The sequence below is a fragment of the Haliaeetus albicilla genome, chromosome 2 (genome assembly GCF_947461875.1).
Source record: "Haliaeetus albicilla chromosome 2, bHalAlb1.1, whole genome shotgun sequence".
Taxonomy (NCBI): domain Eukaryota; kingdom Metazoa; phylum Chordata; class Aves; order Accipitriformes; family Accipitridae; genus Haliaeetus; species Haliaeetus albicilla.
The window spans coordinates 49,713,079-49,737,852 of NC_091484.1; the positions used below are offsets into that span (position 1 = coordinate 49,713,079).

At 39.8% G+C, this 24,774-nt stretch overlaps 1 protein-coding gene and 1 long non-coding RNA gene across 2 annotated transcripts in view; one reads left to right on the forward strand and one right to left on the reverse strand.

Annotated features, from left to right (window-relative positions):
- The first annotated feature begins 30 nt into the window (after positions 1-30).
- On the forward strand, positions 31-13,482 carry LOC138682821 (uncharacterized). The gene is made up of 2 exons (XR_011322732.1): positions 31-1,515; positions 12,581-13,482. It is a non-coding gene; the product is annotated as an uncharacterized lncRNA (long non-coding RNA).
- An 868-nt stretch (positions 13,483-14,350) lies between these two features.
- The window catches only part of SCIN (scinderin), a 53,112-nt gene continuing 42,688 nt past the window's right edge, over positions 14,351-24,774 (reverse strand). The window contains exons 9-16 of the mRNA XM_069774281.1: positions 24,470-24,591; positions 24,176-24,266; positions 21,555-21,725; positions 20,876-21,053; positions 20,263-20,384; positions 18,469-18,546; positions 17,013-17,073; positions 14,351-16,047 (exon numbers count right to left, since the gene is read on the reverse strand). Of these exons, the coding sequence (XP_069630382.1) occupies positions 15,914-16,047; positions 17,013-17,073; positions 18,469-18,546; positions 20,263-20,384; positions 20,876-21,053; positions 21,555-21,725; positions 24,176-24,266; positions 24,470-24,591 (957 nt within the window). The 3' untranslated portion in view covers positions 14,351-15,913. The remainder of the gene's footprint in view (positions 16,048-17,012; positions 17,074-18,468; positions 18,547-20,262; positions 20,385-20,875; positions 21,054-21,554; positions 21,726-24,175; positions 24,267-24,469; positions 24,592-24,774) is intronic.

The window sequence follows — 24,774 nt, forward strand, 5'->3', positions numbered from 1 at the left end:
GTGCGGCCGCGGCCCTGGCCGTGGCGGGGCGGTTGTGGGGAGGCCGGGCCGGGGTGAGGAGCACTGCCCAGGGAGGCCGGGGCGCTGCAGTGCGGGCGGTGCTGCCGTCAGAGCCTCGATAAATTGCCTTACGGCTCCCGATCTCTTGGAGTGACGCAGCAAGTATCCCAGGCTCTAGGCCACAGCCTCAGCGGCTGCGGAAAAGGCCGTTGGCTGCCTTGCGCCCACCGCCTGGGACGTCTGCAGGCACCGGTATGGGTGAAGTGAGAGGGAAGTGCTGTTGAGTGGGGGTTCTTGCTTTTGTTGCGTACGGAAGAGTGGTCCCCGGCCCGGCTCTGTGTTCTCACCGTACTCGTCTTGCCTCTCGCTTGTCCCCTTGAAACGGGAGACAAACAGTCCGGGAGGAGGTGAGAAGAACTGAGTGGATGAAATGGTCCTGTTAGACACCTGGCATATAGAGATAGCAGTGCTCAGGGCTGAATGAACGTAAACGTCACTGAGCTTAGTTCCAAGGAAGGTTTCCCACAGCACAAGGATATGTTAAGTGATTCTGTGTTTTAATATCTAAGCCTGATTTGAGCAGTGAAGTCTTTCAAAGTCAGAACTAATTACTAGTGTCTAATAAAAGACATTTTCATATGTTACTGTTTCCAGAGCATACAGGTTTTAGAAGAGGCCTGGAGGAGTATTTCCTCTCAGATATTCTTGCTGTCTCTCTATCATTTTGTTCCTTCCCATGGCTGTTTTCACTTACTGTGTTTGCCACTATAGTTTTTATGCAGCTGTGGCAACATAGATGATTACTTTTGCCTGTGTTGGATGTACACCAGCTCAGTGTAAAATACCAGTAGCACACAAAGGGACCAGAAATGCTGACTTCAGAGCAGAGCATACTGGAAAAGTCTTCATCTAGAACCCTTCATTAGATACAAATTAAATAAACCAACCTTTCTGATCAAAGCATACGTTTAACTGCTAACTAAAGCTATTGTGCTACTGAAGTCTCCTGTTCAAGTGTATGTGTTCTCTATTTTGTACCACAATCATCCAAGTCTTTGACCAGCTGGGCTCCAGTAAAAGAAAAATGACATTTTCAATATTAATCTTGCTTTTTTTCTAGAGCACTTAAAAATTTCTTGGTGGGACTGCTGAAAAGGGATGAATTTTTAAGAATATTCTGGCAGTCACATTTCTTTTTTTTTTTCCTTTGAAAGCATTGTACTTTATAATTTAATACAACAAAGAATTATGATGTATAAAAGAGATTAATTCAGTAGTAAAAGGACAGTGTATAGCAACAAAAATTCCACAGTGTGCTGGAGGCAAGGTTTCATGTTATTAAGGTGTTAAGATACCCATTATAGTCCTACTAAAAATAGCAAAATTCTAATTTGCTTACATCTGAGATTAATGTTTCACTGCTTTTATCTTTGTTAGTTATGTACATCCTGATGACTCTGGAGGAAATGGCCTGTTTGTATAGGAAAGTGATTTTACATCTGTGAAAATGTAGGGGTAAGTTACTACCCCTAAGGCCAACTAGTAACGTTTCTGACTTGGCAGTATTTTACACTACTTTTGCATAGCATAAAGAATGGCACACCATACAAGGTAATAGAAAAGCATTTATAGTGACAGTAAAAGTGGGCCTTAATTATATCATGGAAGGTTTTCAGTAATTTAAAATTGGTGGAAGCCAGATAGAAATACCTTGTTAAGGAATATTACTAGAGATAATAGATTTATTCATAAAACTTGACAAGCTGAAATAACTCAAATTGACCTTTATCTCCACCTACAAAATTAAGTATTCCCTATTTTTAATGGAAAAATAAGCCTATTAGATATTACAGTCTTCTGAACTTTAATGTCTGATTGTTACCAAGATCTGTTCACACTTTAACACAGCTTTATAATAACATGTTTTACAATTAATTCCACAAGGAGGGATATGGGCCGGCTCCTACTTTTATTGGAGGCATTTTAATTTTAAAATGTGGAAAGATTGGCTTTATCTCTTCCTCTGCTGAAAAGCAGTCAATACATAACAATAGATTTTGGTGCCCTTGAAATGGGAGGGATACAGAGCTGGTGATGAGTATAGCACATCCAACACACTAGGTGGAGAAGGAATCTCGTAGATCATGCGTTTCTTTGGAAGAAGAGTTTTATGACATCAGGGAGATCGTTTTAAGGTCAGAGAGAAATGAAAATCTTCAGCAAAATGAGCATACCTGTATTTGTAAATATATACATGAAAATGATCCACACTGTCCAGAAAATGCTTGGAGAAGTAGATTGTTCTACTCTTTCCCTGTCTACAGTTAATTTATCCCATCTGCCAGTTGTAACTTGCTATAAAGTGAATTATGAACTCTCTGGGGCAGGAACTATTTTTCATTGTAAGTCTTCTTGGTGTTTAGCACCTTGATCTTAATTAATGCCTGTAGGCATTTCTGCAAAACAGCTATTAAATAACAATCCAAGTTGATCAACTCCTCCCATGTACTTCACGCTACTTTAGAAGTCAAACGTGCAGGCTGTTCCAGGTGTTATGAAGGGGTAATGGTATCTAAATTAGTGGGAGTGTAAGAAGGCTGACACATTCAACCTCTGATAATTGAAAGTAAGGGTGAAGCAAGGCTTTGATTATCCTGTAGAAGTCTTGAATGAAGGAGGTGTACACCAAGAAGTATACTTACTTTCAAGTATGTAGCTAAATGGGGGGAGTGGGCTGTTACTAGATGACAAGTGAAAATAACTGCAAGATACATGTATGAGGAAACAATGGAAAAAGGCTTGAGCCATGTGCAGACGTTGTAATGCAAAATCAGAAGGTGTTGGGGTCATTTCACATACTGATACTTTTCTCACTTCCTATCTAACTTGTTTACAGCTCTGAGTTCCTTCTGGCTCAGCATGCCTTAGCTCATGAAAACAACTGCAACTTCAGCTTCTCTGGGCTAAAAACCTTCTCTCCTTTCTCTGATACCAGTTTACTAGGGTAAATGGTAATATATTGTTTTCTACATATGTTTCATACGTATAGTCTACATATGTTTTCCACACAGAAAACGTAGCCTGGGACAAACCTTTCTCTTTCAAGAAAAATAGGTAGCCCTTATTAGGGATATGGACCTGAAACTGTTTGAAATGTTGCCAAGAAAGAATCGGCATAAAGTGGAAAGAGAACACTCTTGGAAATTTTAATAGTATTACCCAGCAGAGACTTAGGTTACCTTTTAATACACATCAACTCATGCGCTGCAGGAGCTATCTCACAGTGCCAAGATAACAAAAACACAAAGGATTATCAAACATCCACTTATAAGGCTGCACGTGTACTTCACAAGAAACCATCTTTCATATGGAAATAGCAATTCATGAAAATTAAAAGCTAGCAGTTCATGAGAGGTTCGCTGGAGCAAGACTTTAAATCAGAGCTTTCACTTAGTGCTGGTCATTTTAAAGGTAAATTCCATTCAAGTAGATATGACTACTGTTATACAACCACATCTAGTGACACAGCAGATGAGAAATTCTTTCCAAAGTGAAGTCAGTGGCCTTGAATTTCCTTGACGAGGTCAGCACAATATTCCTTTTGTTTTCATTAAATACCATTATTCTGTAGAACAGGCTAATGACATTTCTTATGCAGTTCAATAGCTAATCACCTTAGCAGTTATTTTTTAATAACACCATGGGTTGTGAGTAGCATGCAAATCAAAAGTGAAACATAAGACAAATTACCCAAATCCCATGTAGTGCAGATGCAGAGGGATACACGCAGAACTATACAACAGTAAAGGACAGGAGCAAATGCAGAAGGAGGGAGAGGAAGAAACTGGCTGCATTGTGGAGCTGAACTAGTTGTAAAACACAAAGGAATGAAGTCATAAGGAGAATGAAATTATTGCAAGGACAATGCACTGCCAGCTACAGGTAGCTGGCATATAGTGACGGGATCCCAACACTTCGGTCTTCATGGAAGAGCTATGTCAGCAACCTCACACCACCAATTCTCGCTGCTCCGTGTGGAAACCGAGCAGATTTCTCAATGTGCATGAAAGGGAAAATCAATTGCATTTCATTACAATGACATGGTAGACCTAGGTTAAGGTAATATGTATTAATGTGTATGTAATAATAATAATGTTTAATATTATTACAGTAATCAACTGTAGCTTGGTTGTACATTCAAAAATTGAAGTTACTCCTCTTCAACCATACCCTAGATCTAAGCTTAGAGCTAAAACAGTATTGCTTTGACATGTCGCATGGTTCTAAAAGAATATCAAGTTCCTACATAAAATACTACAGCAGTTTCACCATGGATTTTGAGAACCCCTTTCAAAATAAGCAATAACAATGAAATCGCTGACAAATTGCAATACATGAAGTTTTGCTCTTAAGACCATCTCTTAAATTGACATACAAAATGTTTTGCACAAAGAAGCCTTTTATCATCTTTGCTACGTCTGCTGAATTCTTTTATGATAACTTACATACTGCATGAATTATTTTGCTTTGATTATTAAAAAGTAGTCAGTGGTAGAAAATCTAATTTATTGCCTCACAATAAATAACAAAGCTTAGAGCAGTAGGAGATGGAGTTGCTGTGTGTTACAATTAAAAGTTACGACTCTGATTAGACCAGTTAATTAAACCTATTCTTATTTCATACGTACCTTCACATGAAGTCTAACATTTACATTTTACTGCTTTCATTTTCATAAATAAACATTATGCCATATAGCAGGCTAACAAACAAACAGCCTTGTTCTTTGATGCTGACAGTCACGCTGAGTTGCATCTTCAATGCTGCTTAGGTGCATTAGCTGAAAAATGGTACTAGCTCATAAATGTTCTTAGACATACTGAGCAAGCGTTGTCTCAGGGAGGTTAAAATTACAATCTTCAGCTTCTGAGTTCTGTGAATTTTGGTTCCTTCATCCTCTGATAGGATGGCTGTAATGGTGGTGACTCCAGGTTTGCAGAGCACAGGGAACAGGCTGACCGCTTTCTGTACGTGCAGTTGTGTAACGCACCTTCTTCCTGAGATCAAGTGGAACAGCAGGACAGCTGTCCCAAACAGCATCTATGTATTAAGGACTTGTATTGCAAAACTCTACCATACTGATTGTTCATTTAATAGCAGCCGTAATTAATAAATATTAAGCACAAATCCTGTCTTCATATGATACAAAGTTTATAGTCACAAAATCCAAACCCAGATATACAACTAGTTATGGGGCAGATTTAGAGCAGAAAAAAGCATTATTGTTGCAGGTACCCTTAGCTTCCAGTCTCCTTACCTCTACTTCACTAAGCAGCTGAAACTAAAAAAAAAAAAAAATGAGCAAAGATGTTTCTTTAATAAATGGAAAAAATAACTCCTACCTTAATCCTTTAGTATGTGAGGTAAGACGCCTGCACCATGAGAAATTCAAAAGTGTTCAATGTGTGATACTACATATGAGCTTTACAGCCTTGGCTTGCGTATTTTCTTCAATAGTTTTATACTGATCAAAGACATCTGTACTTATGTTCACCACAGCAACAGGTTCCCCGCCCCCCTGTCCCGAGTTTGTGACACTATTTTTGGTTTTTTTGTTTTTTTCCTAGAACTACTGACTTGAGTGAGACACACTCTTTTGCCAAGAATGCTGGGCTACTCTGCTAGTATTTGAAAATCTTGCCAGTTACAGCACTGGTTCCAAAAGCTTTTTTTTTCCCCAATATTTTTTCCCCCAGAAAAGCCATGGGCACTTCAGAGCTTTTTTGTACGCCAGAGTTATTCTAAATAGTTTAAAATTCTATCAAGCTGAGATTTCAGTATCAGCTACCATCTCCTCACAATGCTTCCTCTGAAGAGGGTTGCACAGTTTTTAAATGTATCACTTTTCTTTAGTACAATGGAAACAGTTTGCAAGCAGATTAAAAGTACTACAATTTCAAATACAAGAGCAGTATCTGTTTTATTTTTCCCTGCTTAGCTAGATTTAATATGTGAAGGTATTTTCCCCACTCCAGAATAATAATGGAAATAGTACTAGTATATCAGATACTGCTGTTTGCTTTGCGATATTGCTAGCACAGAGTAACAATGTAGAAGAGAGAAAAATACAATTAAATTTTTGCTTTTCTGAAGAACTTTCTAAATGCTGTATAAGTATTTAACATTTATAAGGGTGCTGAGATCTGCTGGAATTACAAAAGATCAGATAAACAAACATACCTTGAATATCAGAACTAAGAAGGCTTATTTTTTGATGAATTTGTATCTCAGTTGATTGACTGTAGTGGAAAAAGAGATGCAAGTTCTGACTGAGACTTCTGACTTAAGTGTTTGTGGGATGAAACATACATTTAAGCCAGCTATTTCATAATAATCCACCCACTTGCAACAGTTACTTTTTTAAAAGCTATGTCTTGTCCTTCAGGTACTGCATATATCCAAAAGGAAGTGCAAGGACAGGAAGAAGCGTGTAGCACTTAGTTCACAGAGTGGGACTTAGCATACAGTTAATTAAATGCTTAAATGACACAGTGCACTGAAACCTGCTATGAGAGAATTTCAAAGACGGTCACAAAAGACAAAGGTCTGCAGCTCCACTAATGTGCAAGGACCGGTCTGTCCCTGCAGCTGGCAGGGGCAGGGAGCACGTGCCCGTATGGTGCGCACACAGCTAGCTCTTGGATGTATTCGGACCCTTTTGGCAACAGCTGAGTGAAGATGCCCATCCAATGCGCAGGGTCCACTGTAAAATCAAGCAGGCTGTTGATCTGTAATAACTTTGTGTAAATCAAGTTAAGTGCATGCCTTGAAGAGGAAATTCAGTTGCTTGTCTCTCCTAAAAAAGGCATAGCAGCAATAGAAACAGATTTCACAGAGATTACAGTGTATGGAAATAAAATTTTATGGGAGATACGCCTAAACTCCCAGCAGGGCTGTGAAAAACCTAAAGTCTCTGCTTCAGTGTGTAATGCTGTAGGTCATACAGTGATAATGCCACAGCTCCTTGAGCTTGGTGTACAGAGGCAACAACTAATATAAAACCCTACTAAGACAATGAAATAGGGCACAAACAATTTGTTTGATATTCTCCAACCACTGTTCTGTGATTTTTCAGTGCTCCTAATAATAGGAGCTTGCAAGTGCTCCTTGTAACTCCTGGTCACCCACAGAACAAATGTATGGAGTATAGCTACTCTCTAGCTTTCTGAAAGCATTTCTTTCTTAGATGAGTAAAAAGAAAGACCTGCTGGTTCCCTAGATACAGGGGGAGGATTTATTTTTATTTTTTAAAGAAGGCAACAATTTATTAAGAATTTTAGTCAGATAACTGAGGTCAAGTGTAGTTGTAATTTCTTTAATGAGGTAATTAATAGATTAACAATGTTCCTGAAGATAAACAGCACAATATATGCTTTAGCAGATAAATTAACTTGGTGTTTTGTAAACCGTAGAAAACCATTAAGGTCCATTGAGCATCTGTGCAGTCCACTAGTCTCATCCTCCACAGTGCTTGCTTCACTCCCTACCAGAAGTCTTTCCCAGTCACTTCATTTTAGCACTATAGCTGTGAGGCATTTGTGAGGAGTTCTCAAAACCTGTGTCACTGGACAGATCTTGTAGTCTGTCTTTTCGTCAACAGGCATCTGAAGTGCAGAGGGGAAAATAATCTGGCCCAGCAAAATAAAACATAAATTTGCACTCAGAATGATACATGGCCCAATTCATTGCTTGCAAGGAAGGACAGACTGCTGACTGGCTTTTCATTTGCAGATTTACTGGGGACTAGGAGTTTTGAGCTAAGACTTATTTGCATTTTCCCCTCTTCCAAGCCAACAGTGCTCCAAGGTGTAGCACACACAAACCATGATGTAGTGGTAGCTGTGCAGGTCTACCGCTTTTCCAGGCGTGTGCCAGTTGCATCCAGCCTCTGAACATGTTTGGATTTTGACCAATACATGAAATTCTGTTTTGGAACAGAAGGGTATTAAAAATCGGCTTTACAGGAGGGAGTAGAAAGAGCAAGTATTCCCTTGCTTTGGTATTAAAAGTAGACATCAGTCTGCAGAATATGAACCACAGCTAAGCATTCTAGATTGGATTTTTCTCAAGGCTAAACAGAGTTGTTTGGCTGCAGGTGATGAGAACTACAAAGTTTTGGTGCAGCCAAAGGAGTTCTTTCCCCCAGGGTCATGGACAGTTTCACCACCTATCCCGAACTGCTGCATGAAGGTTTCAGTCTCTTATGTGGAGACACAGTGGGCATCTGATACTCATGTAGTACTGGGTATTCGTTGCAGTTTCTAAAACTTCAGCAAAAAAAGGTAATTATTCTTCTCAGTCACAATACCTAAGAGTTTCAGTGAGAAATCTGAGCCTATTATTGTGTGCTATATGAACATAGCCAAAGGAAAACCAACCCTTATCCTAGGGAGCTCACAAGCTTGTATTATGGCTATTGTATTATGTATTATGGCTGGTGAAAAAAGGAGGAAGAAACAAAGTAGAGAAAAGAGGAGGATGAAAGAACCAAGGTTTCAGGGAAGACAAACATTGTGTGGGTGGGGAGCAGTAATTACAGCTCATCACTCAGCTATAGTCTAGAATTTTTAAGTCTTATCAGCTTACCATGTCTTCAAGTTAACAGTAAATCTCAAAATTAGTTCACTGAATGCAAGATTTGGCTTACTGTTTGCTAAAGTTTAAAAGCTAAGTCAATTGAAAATTGATTCAAAAGCTGATCACGAGCGTGCTAGGCAGAAAGCTTTCTTTCACACTCCTAGGTTTCAATTCTTGCATGGAAACAATAATAAACTCACTTTGAAGACCTTATAAAAGCTGTCTCTGCAAAATCATTTTTGCTTTCATCTCACAGAGAATATGATTCAAACAAACCACACTATACATTCCAGTTGCATAATATTGAGAAAGAGTAGAAATCTTTCAGAGAATCTGGCACCTAACAGCTGTTGCCACTAGAGTTGTAAATTCTAGTTATGTAAAAAGCCGCAATAATATTAATTTTTAAATACATAAATTTTTAAGCCTTATGTTGACATCAAAGCTTTTTATCAGAATATAGGTTTCCTCTGTTCTGGCTGTCATGGGCACACCACACTACTTCGCAGGCTTTAAACAAAGTAAGGAAGGCAAATAAACAAACTTAGGAACAGATTGTTTAGCTGAGATTTTAATCACATCACTTAACTCCAGTAAATGAAGACAGTACTGCAAGAGCCAGTAGTTCCGAGTTCTGCAAGGGTAAGCTCTGCAGTTTTCATCTCATCTTTGAATGTCACCTTCTACACCTCTACCAGGACAGGACACAGAAGGAAGATGAAGGAAGAGTCCGCGCAGGATACTAGGAAGCAGAAGCAGCAGCAGGATACTGTAATCTTATTTTTTTACAATTTACTTATTCCATTCAAGGCCTCTCTACTGCTGGGATATAAAAGGAAAATAAAACAAATAATATCTCTTTATGTAAGGAAAAAAAAAGCATGGACATACTGTAAGCAGAAGGGGACTATTTAGGGAATCCTTCATGCTTTGAAGTCTTTGGATTTCAGATGGCAAGTAATATGATAGATATATGATGCATACAGCTCATGAGTACATGCAACCTCAATCTGAATCTTCAAAGGAAGCATCAGAAAGCTTTAAAGAGGACAAATGGTTGCATCCCTTCCTCCTATTTTAATGATGGAAAGCCTCTGAAACCATAGGTCATTCCATGAAAGCCTGTTATTAAGTCTTAGAGACCCTACCTGCTAAGTTTCACTTCAGAGCCCAGCCCTTTTGTTTAGGGACACTGACATCTGCATGGTCTTTCATTTCAGCGCAACTTCAGATAGAGGGTTTTTTAGGTGAGCACCACTGCAGTCCCCTCAAATCACTGATCTTTGAGTCCTTGCTGAGGACCGATTGAAGGCCCAGCAGTCTAGCACATAAAGCATATATATCCTTCTGTGTTTTTCAGACCTGTGATAATTCAGAGTTGAGATAAAATGATAGCCATTAGCAGTCACCACAGAGTCCCTAACTCCAAGCTTTCACTGTTACAGAACTATGAAATTCCTCCTTTATGTGAAACCAATAGCAGCAGCTGGCAGATATTTCAAGAGTGGAGATACCATTAAAAGGCAGAACCAAAGCTTCCAAACAAGCAAGATATTTGTCAGTTATCTTCATCCTTCCATCTGTAGTCAGCAGGCACTTTTTGGTCCTCTCAGTTCAGATACTTTACCATGGACAGGACCCCTCACGCTCAGCCTCTGGATTGAAGCCATGTCAGCGGATATCTGTTACCCAGTATAATTCAGTAATGAAAGAAGATCCAATACATTATCCACAGCCACAGTCTTTCAGTCACCCAGAAAGTAACACTTGCCAGAAACAAAATGAGCTGTACTGCAGAGAGGCCTTGTCTCTTTAACAACAGCAGCAGAAAAATATAAGGACATGGGAGATCGGACGTACCTTTTAAAAGGAAATGTTCTCACTCTCCAGGTCAAAGTAAAGAGGCACCTGAGGGTTTTGCTATTCCTTTGTGAACACAGCAGAGCCTTGTCTTCCCCTCACACTTACTATCCCCAGAGCAGCTGCTCCTGGTCTGGAGAATTCTTATGAACCTGATGCAGGTGCACCTGTAGTTACGGCTTACAGAGTGCTCTGACAAAGCAACCCTGAATTGTACTGCTTGCTGGGGGGGAGGGGGGTAATTTTTGCTCATACTGTGTTCTATCATAAAAGCTTTACTTCTCAGCTGAGCTGGCTCCTGCCCTTTCCCTGCTGCCCCAATGCCTCTGTTGGTGGAGCTGCACCCATGCTTCAGCAAGTCTCCAAGACATCATGCTTGTCTCGTTGTCTAATCTTGCTCTAAGCAAGTCTGTGCAGTTTGGCACTAATAACCCTCGCAGGTGTGCGAGATACCTACTGTTGACTGGGACTATCTAGCAAGAAAAGTAGGGGATTGTTGGAGTGGGCTTCTTGCCTGTTGTCCTTGCTGATAGGACATTCACTGCCACTCTTGTCTCTTCTCCCTACTACAACAACTAACTCCTCACCCAAGTCCAGTAGCAGAGCAGCTGGTTAGCAGTGGGAAGGACAGCAATCTTTGGCACCAACAAAGATACCTACAGCCCCACTCAGATGGTTAAACGGGACTCAGCTGTGCTGCCATGCCTGTTACAAGAAACCTGTGACCTTTCTGAGCCACCTCTCTAAAAATGTAAGCCTGGGGGGAAAATTTGTCTTAGATTCCTCCTGGCAATGGTCTATTTTAATCAGGATTGTTGCTGTAGCTGCTTCTTCTGTAGGGAGGGTGTCAGACAACAAAAAGCACGGTGAACTGCCAGGTAAATGACGTTAAAATCACCTGATTGCATTCAGCCCTTATGTTAATGTTGCCAATGGCCATGAAATCACCCTGAGTCACCCCTGTGAAATCTGTTAAAGAGCAGCAGGGAGAGCTGTGCTCTTCTAGCACTGGTCAAGAGGCTTTGTTAGAATAATCAAAGCATTATTGCTGCTAAAGCAAATGTGCCTATCTCTGGGCCTCCAGGTCATTTTCTGAGAAACTGATCTGTAGTCTACCAAAAAATAAAGACTAATGTTTTCACTTGATGCTTTCATCTCATGTGCCTGGGGGCCCACATTTCACTGCTGACTGATTAAATGAGGTGGTAAAAGGTACAATCTTGTGGATCTCGGTACACACATAGCATCCTTTTGAGGAGAGAGCACTTGCAGGATGGAAGTGTGGATGCATTTAGGAAGAAGCTTGGTACAGGCTGACTCCCCTTCTATCTGCTCCCCTGGAATAACTCAGTTTGCTATTATTTAGAAGAAAAATAAAAATCAGCTTACAAGCTTACATGTTCTGTAGGGGCAGATTTTTTTTTTTTCCCCCTGTAATGCAAATATGCTTTAATGTCAAGAGGAAAATGACATGCAGGAGGAGAAGGGCCAGAACAGTCATCAACTGATTTTATGGCATGGTGGGCCTCCCAACTCCCATTGGTCTCCCTTCTCCCTCTTGCACCTTGGAAGCTTTAATTGAAGTGAGTGTAGTTTATTGATTTTTAGCATAAGGTAATGAGTTAATAGTCAGAGGAGGTCAAAGTAACTTTAGGCCAGTTTAGAGGGGACGTAACGAGACATTAAGGATGTGTAGTGCATTAAAGATCTGATTGTGTTTTCAATGAAATCAGAAGTTCCTTTGATTTTAGCAGCAAAATTCCTAGCCATAAGAAGGGAAAAGTGTACTTTATCTAAAGATAAAATTATTGTCTTTAAAAAAGAAAAAGCAAGGATGTAGAGAGTCAGCACATTAAAGTAGTATCTAATTCTGGTTTTATGAGATAATAATTTTGTCTTATATACTTATGGCTCAATTAAGCCATAAAGGCACAACTTCAGTGGGATGCTGAGGAAGCAACTGTATTCTAAAGCAAAGTTTGAGGGGGTTTTTTTCAAGCTTTCCTATAAAGAGGTGGAGTCTGAAGAGCAACTTCAGTCCATGGAAAATAATGGGCTTGTTTTGGCTTTTTTTTGCCTTTTTAGATGCAGTAAAAATGAAGACTACAAGAAGATCACAAAGTTTATAACAAGAAGCGTTCCTGTAGCCTATAGAGATGTCTGAGAGCACCTCCTGCTATAGTCCAGTAAGCAAAACATTTTCTGTATGATTGCTTAGTTCTCCTATGAGGGATAGTACCACAATCCCACTGTCTACCATCTTCATTTTCTTGTTGTTGCAGGTGAAGCCTATGTGAGTCTGAACTGGCAAGAGATGAAACTGTTCAACTGAATTTAGCTACATTTAATATAATCATTTACAGCAGATCTAATACTATATAGCACTATATGCTATGGTCAAAATGGATATTTAGAGGAGTGATTCCAGAGGCTGGCTCCTCTCCTGTGTACAGTCTGTAGTTACATTCTAAGATTATGCTATTTTATGTAAACTACCAATACTGTACAGTATTATGATGTCCTGTTGGCTCTAAGGATTCCTAACATCTTTCTATAAAACAAAGATGAAAAATGATGCTGTATTTACAACCAATAGAACATATGAATGTTTCCTCTTCGGTAGCATAATGAAACTGCTAACTCAGCGCGTCTAATTTTGCCATTACAAATACAGTAAATGTACTTTTACTCTGTGATAATAATGCAAGATATAGCTTATTCTTGACCGAACTTGACTGTACCATATACGTCTACACAATTTTTTCTATTTATTCTGAAAACAAGGCAGATAGGTTTGCTATGTGTATTCATAAAGGTATGTGCTTAAATATTTTCTCGAAAACACCTTAAACTTTAATATTTCCAAGCACTCATTGTCCATCCTGTCTGTCCTCCCTCTCCCCCTCTTCTTCAGAGAGAAAGAAATACATCTTTGTGTGTACTGCACATGTATGTATCAAAAATAAACTTCCTTTCTAGCAAGTAAATCCAAGAACAATGTTGCTAGCAGCTGTTGTGCTTAAAGCCCAGTTGAGAACACTGTTCTGTTATAAGCTCTCAACGCTCTTCTCAACATCAGTAATCAATATGCCAGCACAATGTATTGTAAACCCAAATTCCCAGGCCAGGAGACCACAAAAGCTCCTCTGTCTTGTGTGAGGGAACTGAAAAGAGGCTTTCACAGTGCTGCAGAATATGCTGGCAGACTGGCCCGGTTCAGAGCCCTCAGTGTTCCAGAAGATATTTATGTACAAGTAGGGCAAATCTTGTGTAATCCTTGGTTAAGAAGCTACTATAACTGTTATTTAAAAAAAAATGAGAAGAATCATATGTACGTGTTGAAGACAACCATCAGATAATTACAGGCTGCTCAGTGGCTGCATGAAGTGCAGTAGCTGAGGAACTGAAAAGGTCTTTGTGCTCCTTCCAGCAGGAGAAGGACATCTCTTTATCTACTCTCACAAATAAAAAGCCAGACCTATCCTTTAGAAACAAACATACACCTACTTCCTCCTATTTTATAAGTCATTTCTACAGTCAGTTTTTGCAAGCAGAAAGTTACAAAGCCAAAGAGTTTGATAACAATAATGGTAATTTTTCTTAAAGATGAAATCACAAGGTAATAACCACTCAGTTCTTTGATTTTCACTTATGTTTGTAACTTTCAAGTTGTTGGGAAGAGTTAACTCTCCATTGGGTAAAACGGCACCAAAGTAAAACCAAATAACTTCTCATTGCATTGTCCATCTAAAAAGGAAGGTACCTACTGGGTTTTTTAGGAAGTTTTGCCAGACATCAGTGCAAGCAGTGAGCAACAATATGTCAGAGAGAGGAAGGTCAGCTCAGCATACAGAATACTGTTTTTTGTAATTTTATTTTAAAGGAAATTACATTCAGATACAGCCCAGTGATATCAGCAGAGATTTAAATGAATATTTAAAGCTAACAAACTCCTATAATTAATCTCTTAGCTTCACAATTCTTTTGTCATTAATACTGATTAGGAGCTCAGACTAAATTCACTCTTTTGCATTACCCAGATTCAAAATCACAATCATGTTAAAAAAAATACAAAAATGTCTAAAATTTCACTTTCCAACCTAACTTATAAGAATAATGAAACCATTGAAATGCCTTCATTAAAAAGCCACATTGACATGATTTACAGCTGTACAAATTGTTTAAAACAAGTATTATAGGATAAGTGATCAAAGCAGTGCTAAAGATTTGAAGCAGAATTTTTCCCACTGCCCTTAGATAGACTTATCTGGCTAAATTACAAATAAAAACCACTTTGTACTCTTAAATTCACCAAAATAAAAAAGCCCAAATAACTGTGTCTGAGAGAAAAGAGAAAGCCATATTCTATGGTGTGTACTCACACTCCAAATTCCCAGGATGTGGAATGCTACTGCAACAAGGGGTTTCCTTGCGCCTGAGGTACTTGATATTTGACTAAGACCCGCATAGAAAATGAGTAGAAACACATCCTGCACCTGACAAGGTGAACAGTCTGCATGCTGGAAAAGAACTGAGTACTGCTGAGTAAGGCAACCAAGATAAAGTATGGCGTAAGCGCAATCTGGTTAAGGCAGAGTACATATTTTTGAAGATGTTATTTCTTCTGCTTCCACTTAGAAAAGCACTAGTGCACTAGAATGTGTTTAAGAGCTTTTGTTAAAAAGACCTGGTGGAGCTGGAGGTGGTTCACAGAGATAAATCTAAAGAAATTCATTACAATAAGCTAGACAGTCCCTCAGAAAAACCTTTGTCGATTTCATATTCTTACAGCCATTCAGTCTGAAACTCCAAATATATTTACTAACAAGACAAACAAACATTTTAAGCACAGCTTTCTCAAAATACCCATCCCTTATTTGCCCCCTACAAGAAACAGCTTCCACTCTGGATGAGGCAGCACCTGAAATTTTATGCGAGTGTGGCAATATTTTTGCCTAGTAAGTAAATCATGTCCAGTCCTACCCTTGCAACAGATGTAGAATTAGTCACTTATCAGGCCAAATTCTGCACAATATTATGCTGACCTTAATCTAAAGGAATTTCTGTGGCATTAGTTTGGATTTTTAAGTGAAGGCAGAATTTGGCCCACTTTAGCACATTAAAATAAACTGATCCAGAGCTTATATTTGAAGAATCAATAGATTAAACAAAGTATTGGTAGCACTTCCCATATTTACTACATGAAGAGCCTCACTCACCCCATTTGACCAGTTTACAACTATTATTTATCCTTCCCAGTGCTAAGACTTTCTAGGTTATTCGCAGAAATATATCAAAGCTCAGGAAAGCGTAACAACAGATGCATCATATTGTTGCATAAGCTTATGCTTAAAAACACTAGAAAGTAGCTGGGCTCTGATCATTCTTTGGCTTGAAGCTGGAGCCTCCCTGGATAGATCAGTTCTTCCATTTGTTGGAGTCCCAAGCCAGGAACCAGCCTGTGAATGTCGGGGGTTCATGCCCCTGCTTCACAATGACAATGGGGGTCCCCTTATCTCTGCCAGAAGGATCTGTTTCAATATAGCGTTTGGCTAAAACCAGAAAGGAAATAAAACATGTAATATATTAGTTCATTCCTTTGGTATAAAAAATACATTAAAAGCCCTAGTGAAAGAACCCAGGGCTACTATAATACAGTATTCAGTTAAATTATTTCAAAGGCAATGAAATGATCAGGTAATTGCTGATTTCTCCCAGCTGCCAGTGAAAGAATTTTCCATGAGGTTAAAACAAAGGGACTGTTGCTCTGATCAGTTTGTTGCCATACGGCTGGGTTTTGGCTCTTGAACAGGAGGAAGAATTTGCTAGTGCTGTGCAGATGCACAAGCTTCATTCCATTTTTTCCTTTGTAAAAGCCAGTATAGTTTCCCTTGACATCACAATGTGACATCAGTATGTATTGGAAACACAGCTAGGTAACCCTAGCTGCTCCAGGGAAATATCTGCAAGCGTTTTTAGCACAAACTTTGTCAGAACGACTCAGCCATGTGAAATCACACCAGAAATAACACGTGATTTTTCAAGGAGGTGCACTCCACATGAGTTGTCATTTGTTCTGCAATTGGAATTTCCTCCTCCAAATTTAACTCAGTGAAGGGTAGCAGTGTAAGGACTTGAGGATTTGTTGGCATTCCTTTGACTACATACACTAGTGTCGGGTGCAGCTCAGTAGATATCTCCTTTAAAATTCTTTCTCTTTTCAGTGCAGTTTCTTTTCATGGAGCTCTCCTACATATTCTGTAGAAAGCTCTGCAGCCTAGTAATGCTATCTTGATTAATTTTACCCTTCATAAACTTACAGATAAGAAAGATACAACGAGTTTTAAAGCACATTTAAAGGAGAAAATAATCTTCTCCAGGATTAAATCCTAATAAGCTCAGTAACACTTTTAAACACTGTAAACATAACTAGATTTCTTCTACATCATCTTTTTCACTTCTTTCAGTAATATTGATGGTACTTCACTCAGATTTCTGCCAAATTGATTTGATTTACCTGATTTAACGGATTCCTGTTGCTCAGTTTCATTAGCATCCTTCCCAATCCAGACAAAAACCTGCAAACAGAGAGAAAGATATAGCTCCCATGTTGTTTTAAGGATGTTGTGTACAGCAGATAAAGTACAAAATAGTTGATACCACTAGGAGAAAGAATATACACTATGAAAAGACTGCAGAGCACAGCTGATGATTTTTTTTTCCCCTTGCAAGATACTGTAGTTCTATCCTCTGAAATCTCACCGCTCTATTGATACTGGAAAGCTGGACCTTTATGCACTCTGATGAAAGGAACTCTAATTAACTTTTCCATGGCTATCTTTTACAATTTGCCAAGGAAATTGGTCTTTACGTGCAGGTAAAAACACTGAACAGGAGCTGTCTCTCGTTTTGAGCTCTGCGTGCGCATCAATGCTTGGGCCCTGTGATCAATGCTACCCAGGGTAACTGCTAGATAACCCACTGAATAACCCAACAACCAGAGCCTCGATCTGTAATCCCCACATATTTTTTTTTTTCTGTCAAGGATCCTTTTGGAAACTAGCTACATGTCCCAGACTTCTTTCCTTCTTACCCAAGTCAGTATGTCCCAACTCTTTTCTGTCCAGCTCTTCCACCCACCTTCCCCCATCACTCCTTCCTCCATGGACATTGGACATTCCTTCTCATTTCCAAAAACCTCAGCCTTTTTTTCCTTAAGCCTCAGCCTTTTTTTCCACCTTCCCCCATCACTCCTTCCCCCATGGACCTTGGACATTCCTTCTCGTTTCCAAAAACCTCATCCTTTTTTTCCTTAAGGCTGAAGAAGACAAAATGTAGGATCTGTGACCTCCTCCCCCTTTCCCTCCAAGGGGAGAGTAAGAGTAGAGAGAATATACTGTGAGAAACATATGTGCCCCCCGCACCCGCAGCAAGTTTGCCTGTTATCCAAAAAGCTCCCAACATTTTCAGTTTTCAGTGAACCTGGGAAAATGACGGAGATTGTTTCTGTCACCCTCCACCCAGTTCTTCTGGAGAAATCTCTGTAAGGGTCTAGTGTTCATCCCCTTATCTAGTAAGACTTTTTGTAGGTGCTGCTACATGGATTTGGTGGCTTCTGAATACCTTTTATGCAGTAACTTTCTTTTTTAAAATTAATAAATTTTAGTGATAAGGTCAAAAACATTATTGAAAGTCTTTCAGAACACTGCCGGGGCTTATACTCTTGAAGCCTCCATTGGTTTTGATGGGAAGTGCCTGCTGTGGTCTCACATTATGCTTGGAAATTCAATAGTCTATGTTCACACTAGCACATCATATAGCTCAAAAAATATAGCTCCCTCTGGTATAATTTAAAGAAACAAAACCTCTTCCATTCTCACAAGGATTATTTTTCCTCCCACCTTATGATCTAAGTGGTTAAAAATAAATTATCTTTGTTACCACAAAAAGCGGTGGTCAAGTACACAGCATACCTGCTCCCAAGCATCGAGCAACATGACATCATCTTCAGCCAAGTCGTCCTGAGTAAATTCTCCTGGGACTTCCTCAATCTAAAAAGGATATTATGTTGGGCTTTTTTGTGTTTGTTTTTTAATGATTTATCAAGATATTCTGATTTTACACAGAGCAAAGATATTTTTAAAAGGGTAAGTCCAGAAGCTGGTATGCAATTCTTTTTGATCCCAAAGGGTCAAGCCCTAAACTGATTTGATGAATGTGTCAACGGTGTTTCACTGAAAGGAAACAAATCACATAATTGCATGTCCTGTAAAGTCAGCTCTCAGTTTGTCAGAACTGATAGGATGTCCTCAGGAGTGGCAGAGTTTTACATTGTAATTGTGAATATTGTTAATTTGGGACCAAGGTCTGCCAGAAGAAGGAGACAGGGAAACTTCCATAGAGCACCCTGTACCAAGCAAACTACATCTATCAGCTGATATCAGCTGATATATTCTTGCAGCTTACATTCATTAATAAGGAAAAGAAACTGCTTTGGTTTGCAGTGGGTGAGCTCAGTGATGAAATACACATCCAAGCAAGCTTTCCAGTTACTTGATAATGGGACATTACGGTTGACTAAGTCCACAAAGGAAAGGCAGTCTGTTTCCTTCTTCCAAGGATGTGCAGGCAGATAGGAAAGCAGTTTAATGTTATTCTGTATGAGAAGGAGAGGTAATAATGTAGCTAGTGGTCAGTCCTCTACTTTTGAAGGACTGCTGAGGGTTCGGCTATTCTTGGTCATGTAGGAGCACTAAAGGGATGGTAAGTAGATGGTGCGAAAGACCACCCTGTATTATGGTGGCCAGAAGGTCAGAATGATCTGACCTACCTTTTCTGGTGAGCTCTAACAGTGGTGATTCTGTTACTAGAGAAATGCTACAGGAAAGAGGGGATTTCACAGAATTTGGAGGGAGTTTAAAACAAAAAGCAAACAAGTGCATAGCTCCCAGCAGACTATTATAGAGAGGTTGGTTCCTATTACTGTATTTCACAGGAGTGTTTTAGAAGCTTGTTAGAAGAATACACTTTACTACTCTCATAAGATTTTAAAGTCCTTATTAAAGGATCCTATTTTTTTTATCCCTCTCCAAATGAATGGGCTATGCCTTAAGGAGACTGCAGAGATGGTAGCTAGCTATGTCCCCTACCTAAAAATTAGTGCATCCTTGCCAAATGGTGACGCAGTGCTGCCCTCCCAGAATACGGTAAGTAATTAAGCCTGAATCACAGACTTAATACCTAGTGCACAGCTATGGGCAGTTCTGCTAAGGAAATAAGTCTTCCTACCTCCTTGAGCACAGGCCAATACCTTAAAGGTGTAATTACATGTCTTAAATCTCTATGGAAAATTTCAGGCTGCTAGGGATTTTTGGCAAGGGACGTTTCTTTTCCTCACCACCACTATCAAACACCTAAGGGGCAAGGCACTGAGCTGCACTTTCTCAGCAAAATGACAGCAGTCTGGCAATACTCTGCAAGAACACAATTGCTTTTGACTGGGCAAACACCTTGTCTTTTTGCATCTGCAGGCCTCTAGTCCAAGGCTGGAGCAGGCTCTGCGTGCAAACTTCTGCCATGTTAATTCTTCTGTCTGTCCTTTGCATTTGGATTGATTTAAAGCACCAAACGTCAACTCTCTAGCTCTTGCCACGCACGGCTAACTAAGCCAGATGCCTAGATTGATTTAATGTCTCCTGACTCCCAAGGCAAAATATACCAGAAACTATATAATTAAACAGACAGGAAAGTATCCCTCATATACTCACAATAAATCTGCCAGTCTTATTAGAACAACCATACAGGCGAGGGGGATGATCTTCAGCCTTTGTCAAGAGTTGTGATGAAGTCTGGTATTTTTTTTTACCTCCAAGTGCTTTCCAGAATTCCTCTGAAATACACAATACATAATTTATTCAGCAGTGGATTTAATATTTGATGTTTTAGCTTGTTAGATACTGTTTCAAGAATCCCCAAACAATATCTTCTTTGCTGTCTCAAGGATGGGTGCATTTTCTCACAGCTCTTCCTGCAGTTTGTCAAAATAACAATGAAGATATCGCTTGCAGACCTAAAGAGAGCAATGCGCTATGTCCTTCTCCCCTCCTAGGCACTCATGGTAAAGAAAGGACCGCATTCTTCTGCAGCTCCTGCTACTGACTAGTCCTACAGACTTCTAGGGCATTGCATTGCTTGTGTATCAGCCAGTTTTGGATGGATCTCCATGGTAAAATGTCAGGTTGGATTTTCAAAGAGAGAGAGAGAGCGCACATGCATCTGCCTCCAAAATATGTATGATTGCAAAAACCATTCAGGCTGTGTTTCCATGCAGTGCTGTGTCTTCTCAGTTGCCTATTAGCAACCACGTGGCTTCATACTAACCTGGTTCCTGGCCTTCATTAATCATAGCAGTCTGGCATTTAAGAACACTGGCAATGTATTGAGCCCCTTGTTCCTCTTCTTTGTTTGCTCCTTTTCCTACCCAGGTGTAGCCAGAGTTGTTTGGCAGTTTCAGAACAAAGACATCATTGGAGTTTAGTGACATTGCATCAACGTCAACCTAGACAGAGAAAGAAATTGTTTTATTCTTCATATTTACAAGTAATGTGATCACTATTTTGCATGCTTATATAAAATGTGTAGACAAATGTTGATCAGCTCTGGTTTTTTCCTTCAATTTTTCCCTAGATTTATAAAGATGGAAGTTAGAGAAGAATTTAACTTGAAACAGGGAACTGACTTGAAGGACAAAACTTTGGACTGTTTGGCAGTAGGAAGGGCTATCTCGTAAAGGTTGCTGATTTCTTATCTATTCTTTGTCAGCTGACAGTGTTCACTATGCATTTTCTTATAGTTTCCTCTGAAACATGTAGATTGGTTGTAGCTAGTTATGGCATATTCTCTTTGATTTGTTAGATGGGTTGCTCACATAGAGCAGTGATTTGATTTGGAGTTCTGTGTTTCTACCACGTGACTACCCAACAAGATTAGTTGGAGAGGCTTGTGGCAGCTATAGCATTCTCCATGGGGAATAGCTGGTTTACTTAGCAGGTGACCTCACCTCTGCAATCCTGGTAATGTCTGCCAGGTTCCTGCGGATTTGGAAGAGTCGCGTGGGTGGAGCAGGTTTCTGACCTTCCTTCTTGGATGTCCCATCCTTGTAAACAATAAGCGGTTTGTTTTTGAACAAGCTCAGTAAATGTGCAGGCTCTTTGCCTTGGCTGACTCGGATCTGTACATACGTAAAGAAATGCAATAAGAGAAACAAAAGGAAACAGGTAGTTATTTTTGGTCTTTGTTGACTAGCATAGGGGATGTTAGCCAATAATGCTAAGTATGTTAGCAAGAATGAGAAGTGGCAAGCTGATAAGATCTAAAAATATAGTTCCAGACACATTAGAGCATTCGTGAGTTTTTTGTCAATCATGCTGACACAAAGACAAGATTCAAACTTCTAACATAATGTTTAGCTGATTAAAATGGCTGCTACCAACTGTAATAAGAAAATTACTCTTTTTCAAAAGAACTGTCATTTCATAGAGTTTTATAGAGTGACTTAATTCCCCTGAAAAATTATCTTGGAAGCTTAGGTGCCCTGTATTTAAGCAGAAGAGAATGGTTATTCATCCTGTTCATTATTTCTATGTGTATTTTACCTGCAAGAGGATGAAAAAGATGAGCATAAATCTATCTTGCAGAGGATAACAGGGATGACAAAAATGAACTTCCCTTACAGATGCAAAAGATGTTATTGCAATCTCAAAAAAACATCGAGCTATGAAGAACAACTATTTTTAGGTTAATGTATGATAGAAGTTATTTGTATACAACCATTTTTTCTTCCTTTATAACAGTATCACCTGACAAGGTGGAGGGCTGCAACTCCCCACCTTTCACTGCCAGAAAGAAAGGGAAAAAAAGGGAATGAGGTATGCTGTGTAGCCAGCAGAGGAGAAGCGGAGAGCCCCAGCCCTTTAGCCCTGCCCGGTGAAGCTTGGGGTGGCTGCAGCTGGGCAGCCTGGTGGCTGGGGCGGCTGGGGCAGTGGTGGTCATGCTGGGCAGCAGGAGCAGGTGCTTCTGCTTATCTCACCGCTGGATAGATTGGTACAGTTGCCTGATAAGGATACTCTAGGACACATATACTTGTAGGTGCCAAACTGCAGCAGGATTTTACAAATGACAAAAAAACCCCAAACCACTGCTGAGGGAAACATACTCCTGCAAAACAAATAGGGGAACGGCTTTTTAATAGTCATTTGTACTGTAGTGCCATCTAGTGACAACAAAATAGTACCTTTAAACCTTTCAAATAACGCTAATACAAACGTTAAGCACAGGTAATATATTCTAGGTAGCCGTGTACATGCATACAAATGCACACATGCATATATACATATGTGTGTGTGTACATACACCCATACACATATATACACATATATGTGTTCCTAAATTCATTGCAGGCTAAAAGTACTTTTAACTATCATGTCCATTGCAGTGAGATGGATCTCCCTTCAGCTTTAACAAAACAGCTTTTTAAGCACATCATTATTGCAGCTGTTAGTAGTAATATTATTATTATTATTACTTTAGTGTTAGTATTGGCCTTAGGTATGAGGCAGGACCATATTGTGCTGAACTCTATCCAAATATAGAACATGTGTTAGGAATATTTCAAGGATTAATTACCTACGAGTGTTCCAATCCTACCTTAATATAATTTCAATCATAAATCATAACTGATTAATAGCTAAAAGTATGGTCTGCCATCTAAATTAACTGTACCTTGGCGGGTGGGGGAAGCCCTTTACTTCGGAAATTAAGAAATGGGAAGCACAGAATTATCTCCTGCTGCCCAGAAAATCCCTGTCTGTCCCTAGTCATCCTCCAGTTCTAGCTTTTTTATAAGGAGACCTCTCACCTCTCCATCTACCCACCACTCCTCACTAGAGATGAAAGCAGAGCACACACCCTGGTCATGTTAGGAATAGCTTATCTCCTCACACCTTTTAGCTGCCAATGTCCTGCGCCTTGCCTTGCACACCCCATTTCTGCAAGTGAGGACATGTATCCTGCTTTCATGGAGCTGCAAGCACTATGGCATGCAAAAACCCAAGTTATGTTCCTCACTAAGGCAGGGACAAGCCAGACCCTGTCGCACAGTCCTGGCAGGCTCTCCCGTTCTGGCTGTCATGTGGCATTCATGTCTCCTGGTTTTGGCCCTCTAAAAGTCAGGTGTCTTGTCTGGGCTAAACATCACAGCTTCCTCCACAATCAAAAGGAGACAGGGGAGCTCACGCAGGGCTATCGCCCTGTCAGACACCTGCTTCAGAGTGAGTTGCTCTGGGAGGATCTTATCATTCAGTCTCCACTTACCATGTACAGAGTCCATAAGGCTAGGCAGGACTAAAACTTAATTTTTAAATTTTTAAAGTGAAAGTCGAAGGAAAGAAAAGGCAGTTTTAGGTTGTGTTATATCTGTGTTCTTTTGCACATCTACGTTCAGAAAGGATGATTCAAATGGAAAATCACCAGTGACTTTAAAAGAAGCCCATGGTGCTTGGCTCAATACAAAGCATGAGCAGTTGATATTCCCAGTCTTCAAATACTACATCCTCCTTTCAATTCTCATTGAAATTTGCGTATATTGCATGCTCTACTGAATTCTATCCAAAAGACACTAACCTGCACAGCCTGACCGTTCAATAAGCGATCCAGCTGAACCGTCAGAAATGCAGATGCAGTCAGTTCATCTTTTGTAGTATGGGCTCCTTGCCTGAGGAAGACAAGGAGAAAGACAATGGTTAAGGCCAGTTTCAAAATGATCCAGAGCTTATACTGCATGATGAATGCACAGTAAACACACAAATGCACACACAGCAAAAATGCATTTACACATGGTTAGACTCAAAAGGACATAAAGTCAGCATAAAATAATATCCACATGCTGGAGGTCTGTGCAAAGCCAACCAAACATACCATGTGTAGATGATCTGCCCTTTAGGGTAAGTGTAAAGGATAATGTAGCAGTCACCACCGTAGAACTGTCCGTATGTCTCAGGTCCCACAGGAACTCTACCGCTGCTTTCCACACGCCAGATCTGAGGAAACAGAGATATCACTGAAGAATGCTGAACGTCATCCTGAGACACTTCAAGAAGCAATTTACTGTGTCATCCCTTGAGTCACCTTTGTTTCTGTTCCCAAGTGTTATGGAATGAAACCAGGAAGGATTCTTCATGAAGTAGATAGATATACCCTGTGCCCACCGAATGAATGAATAA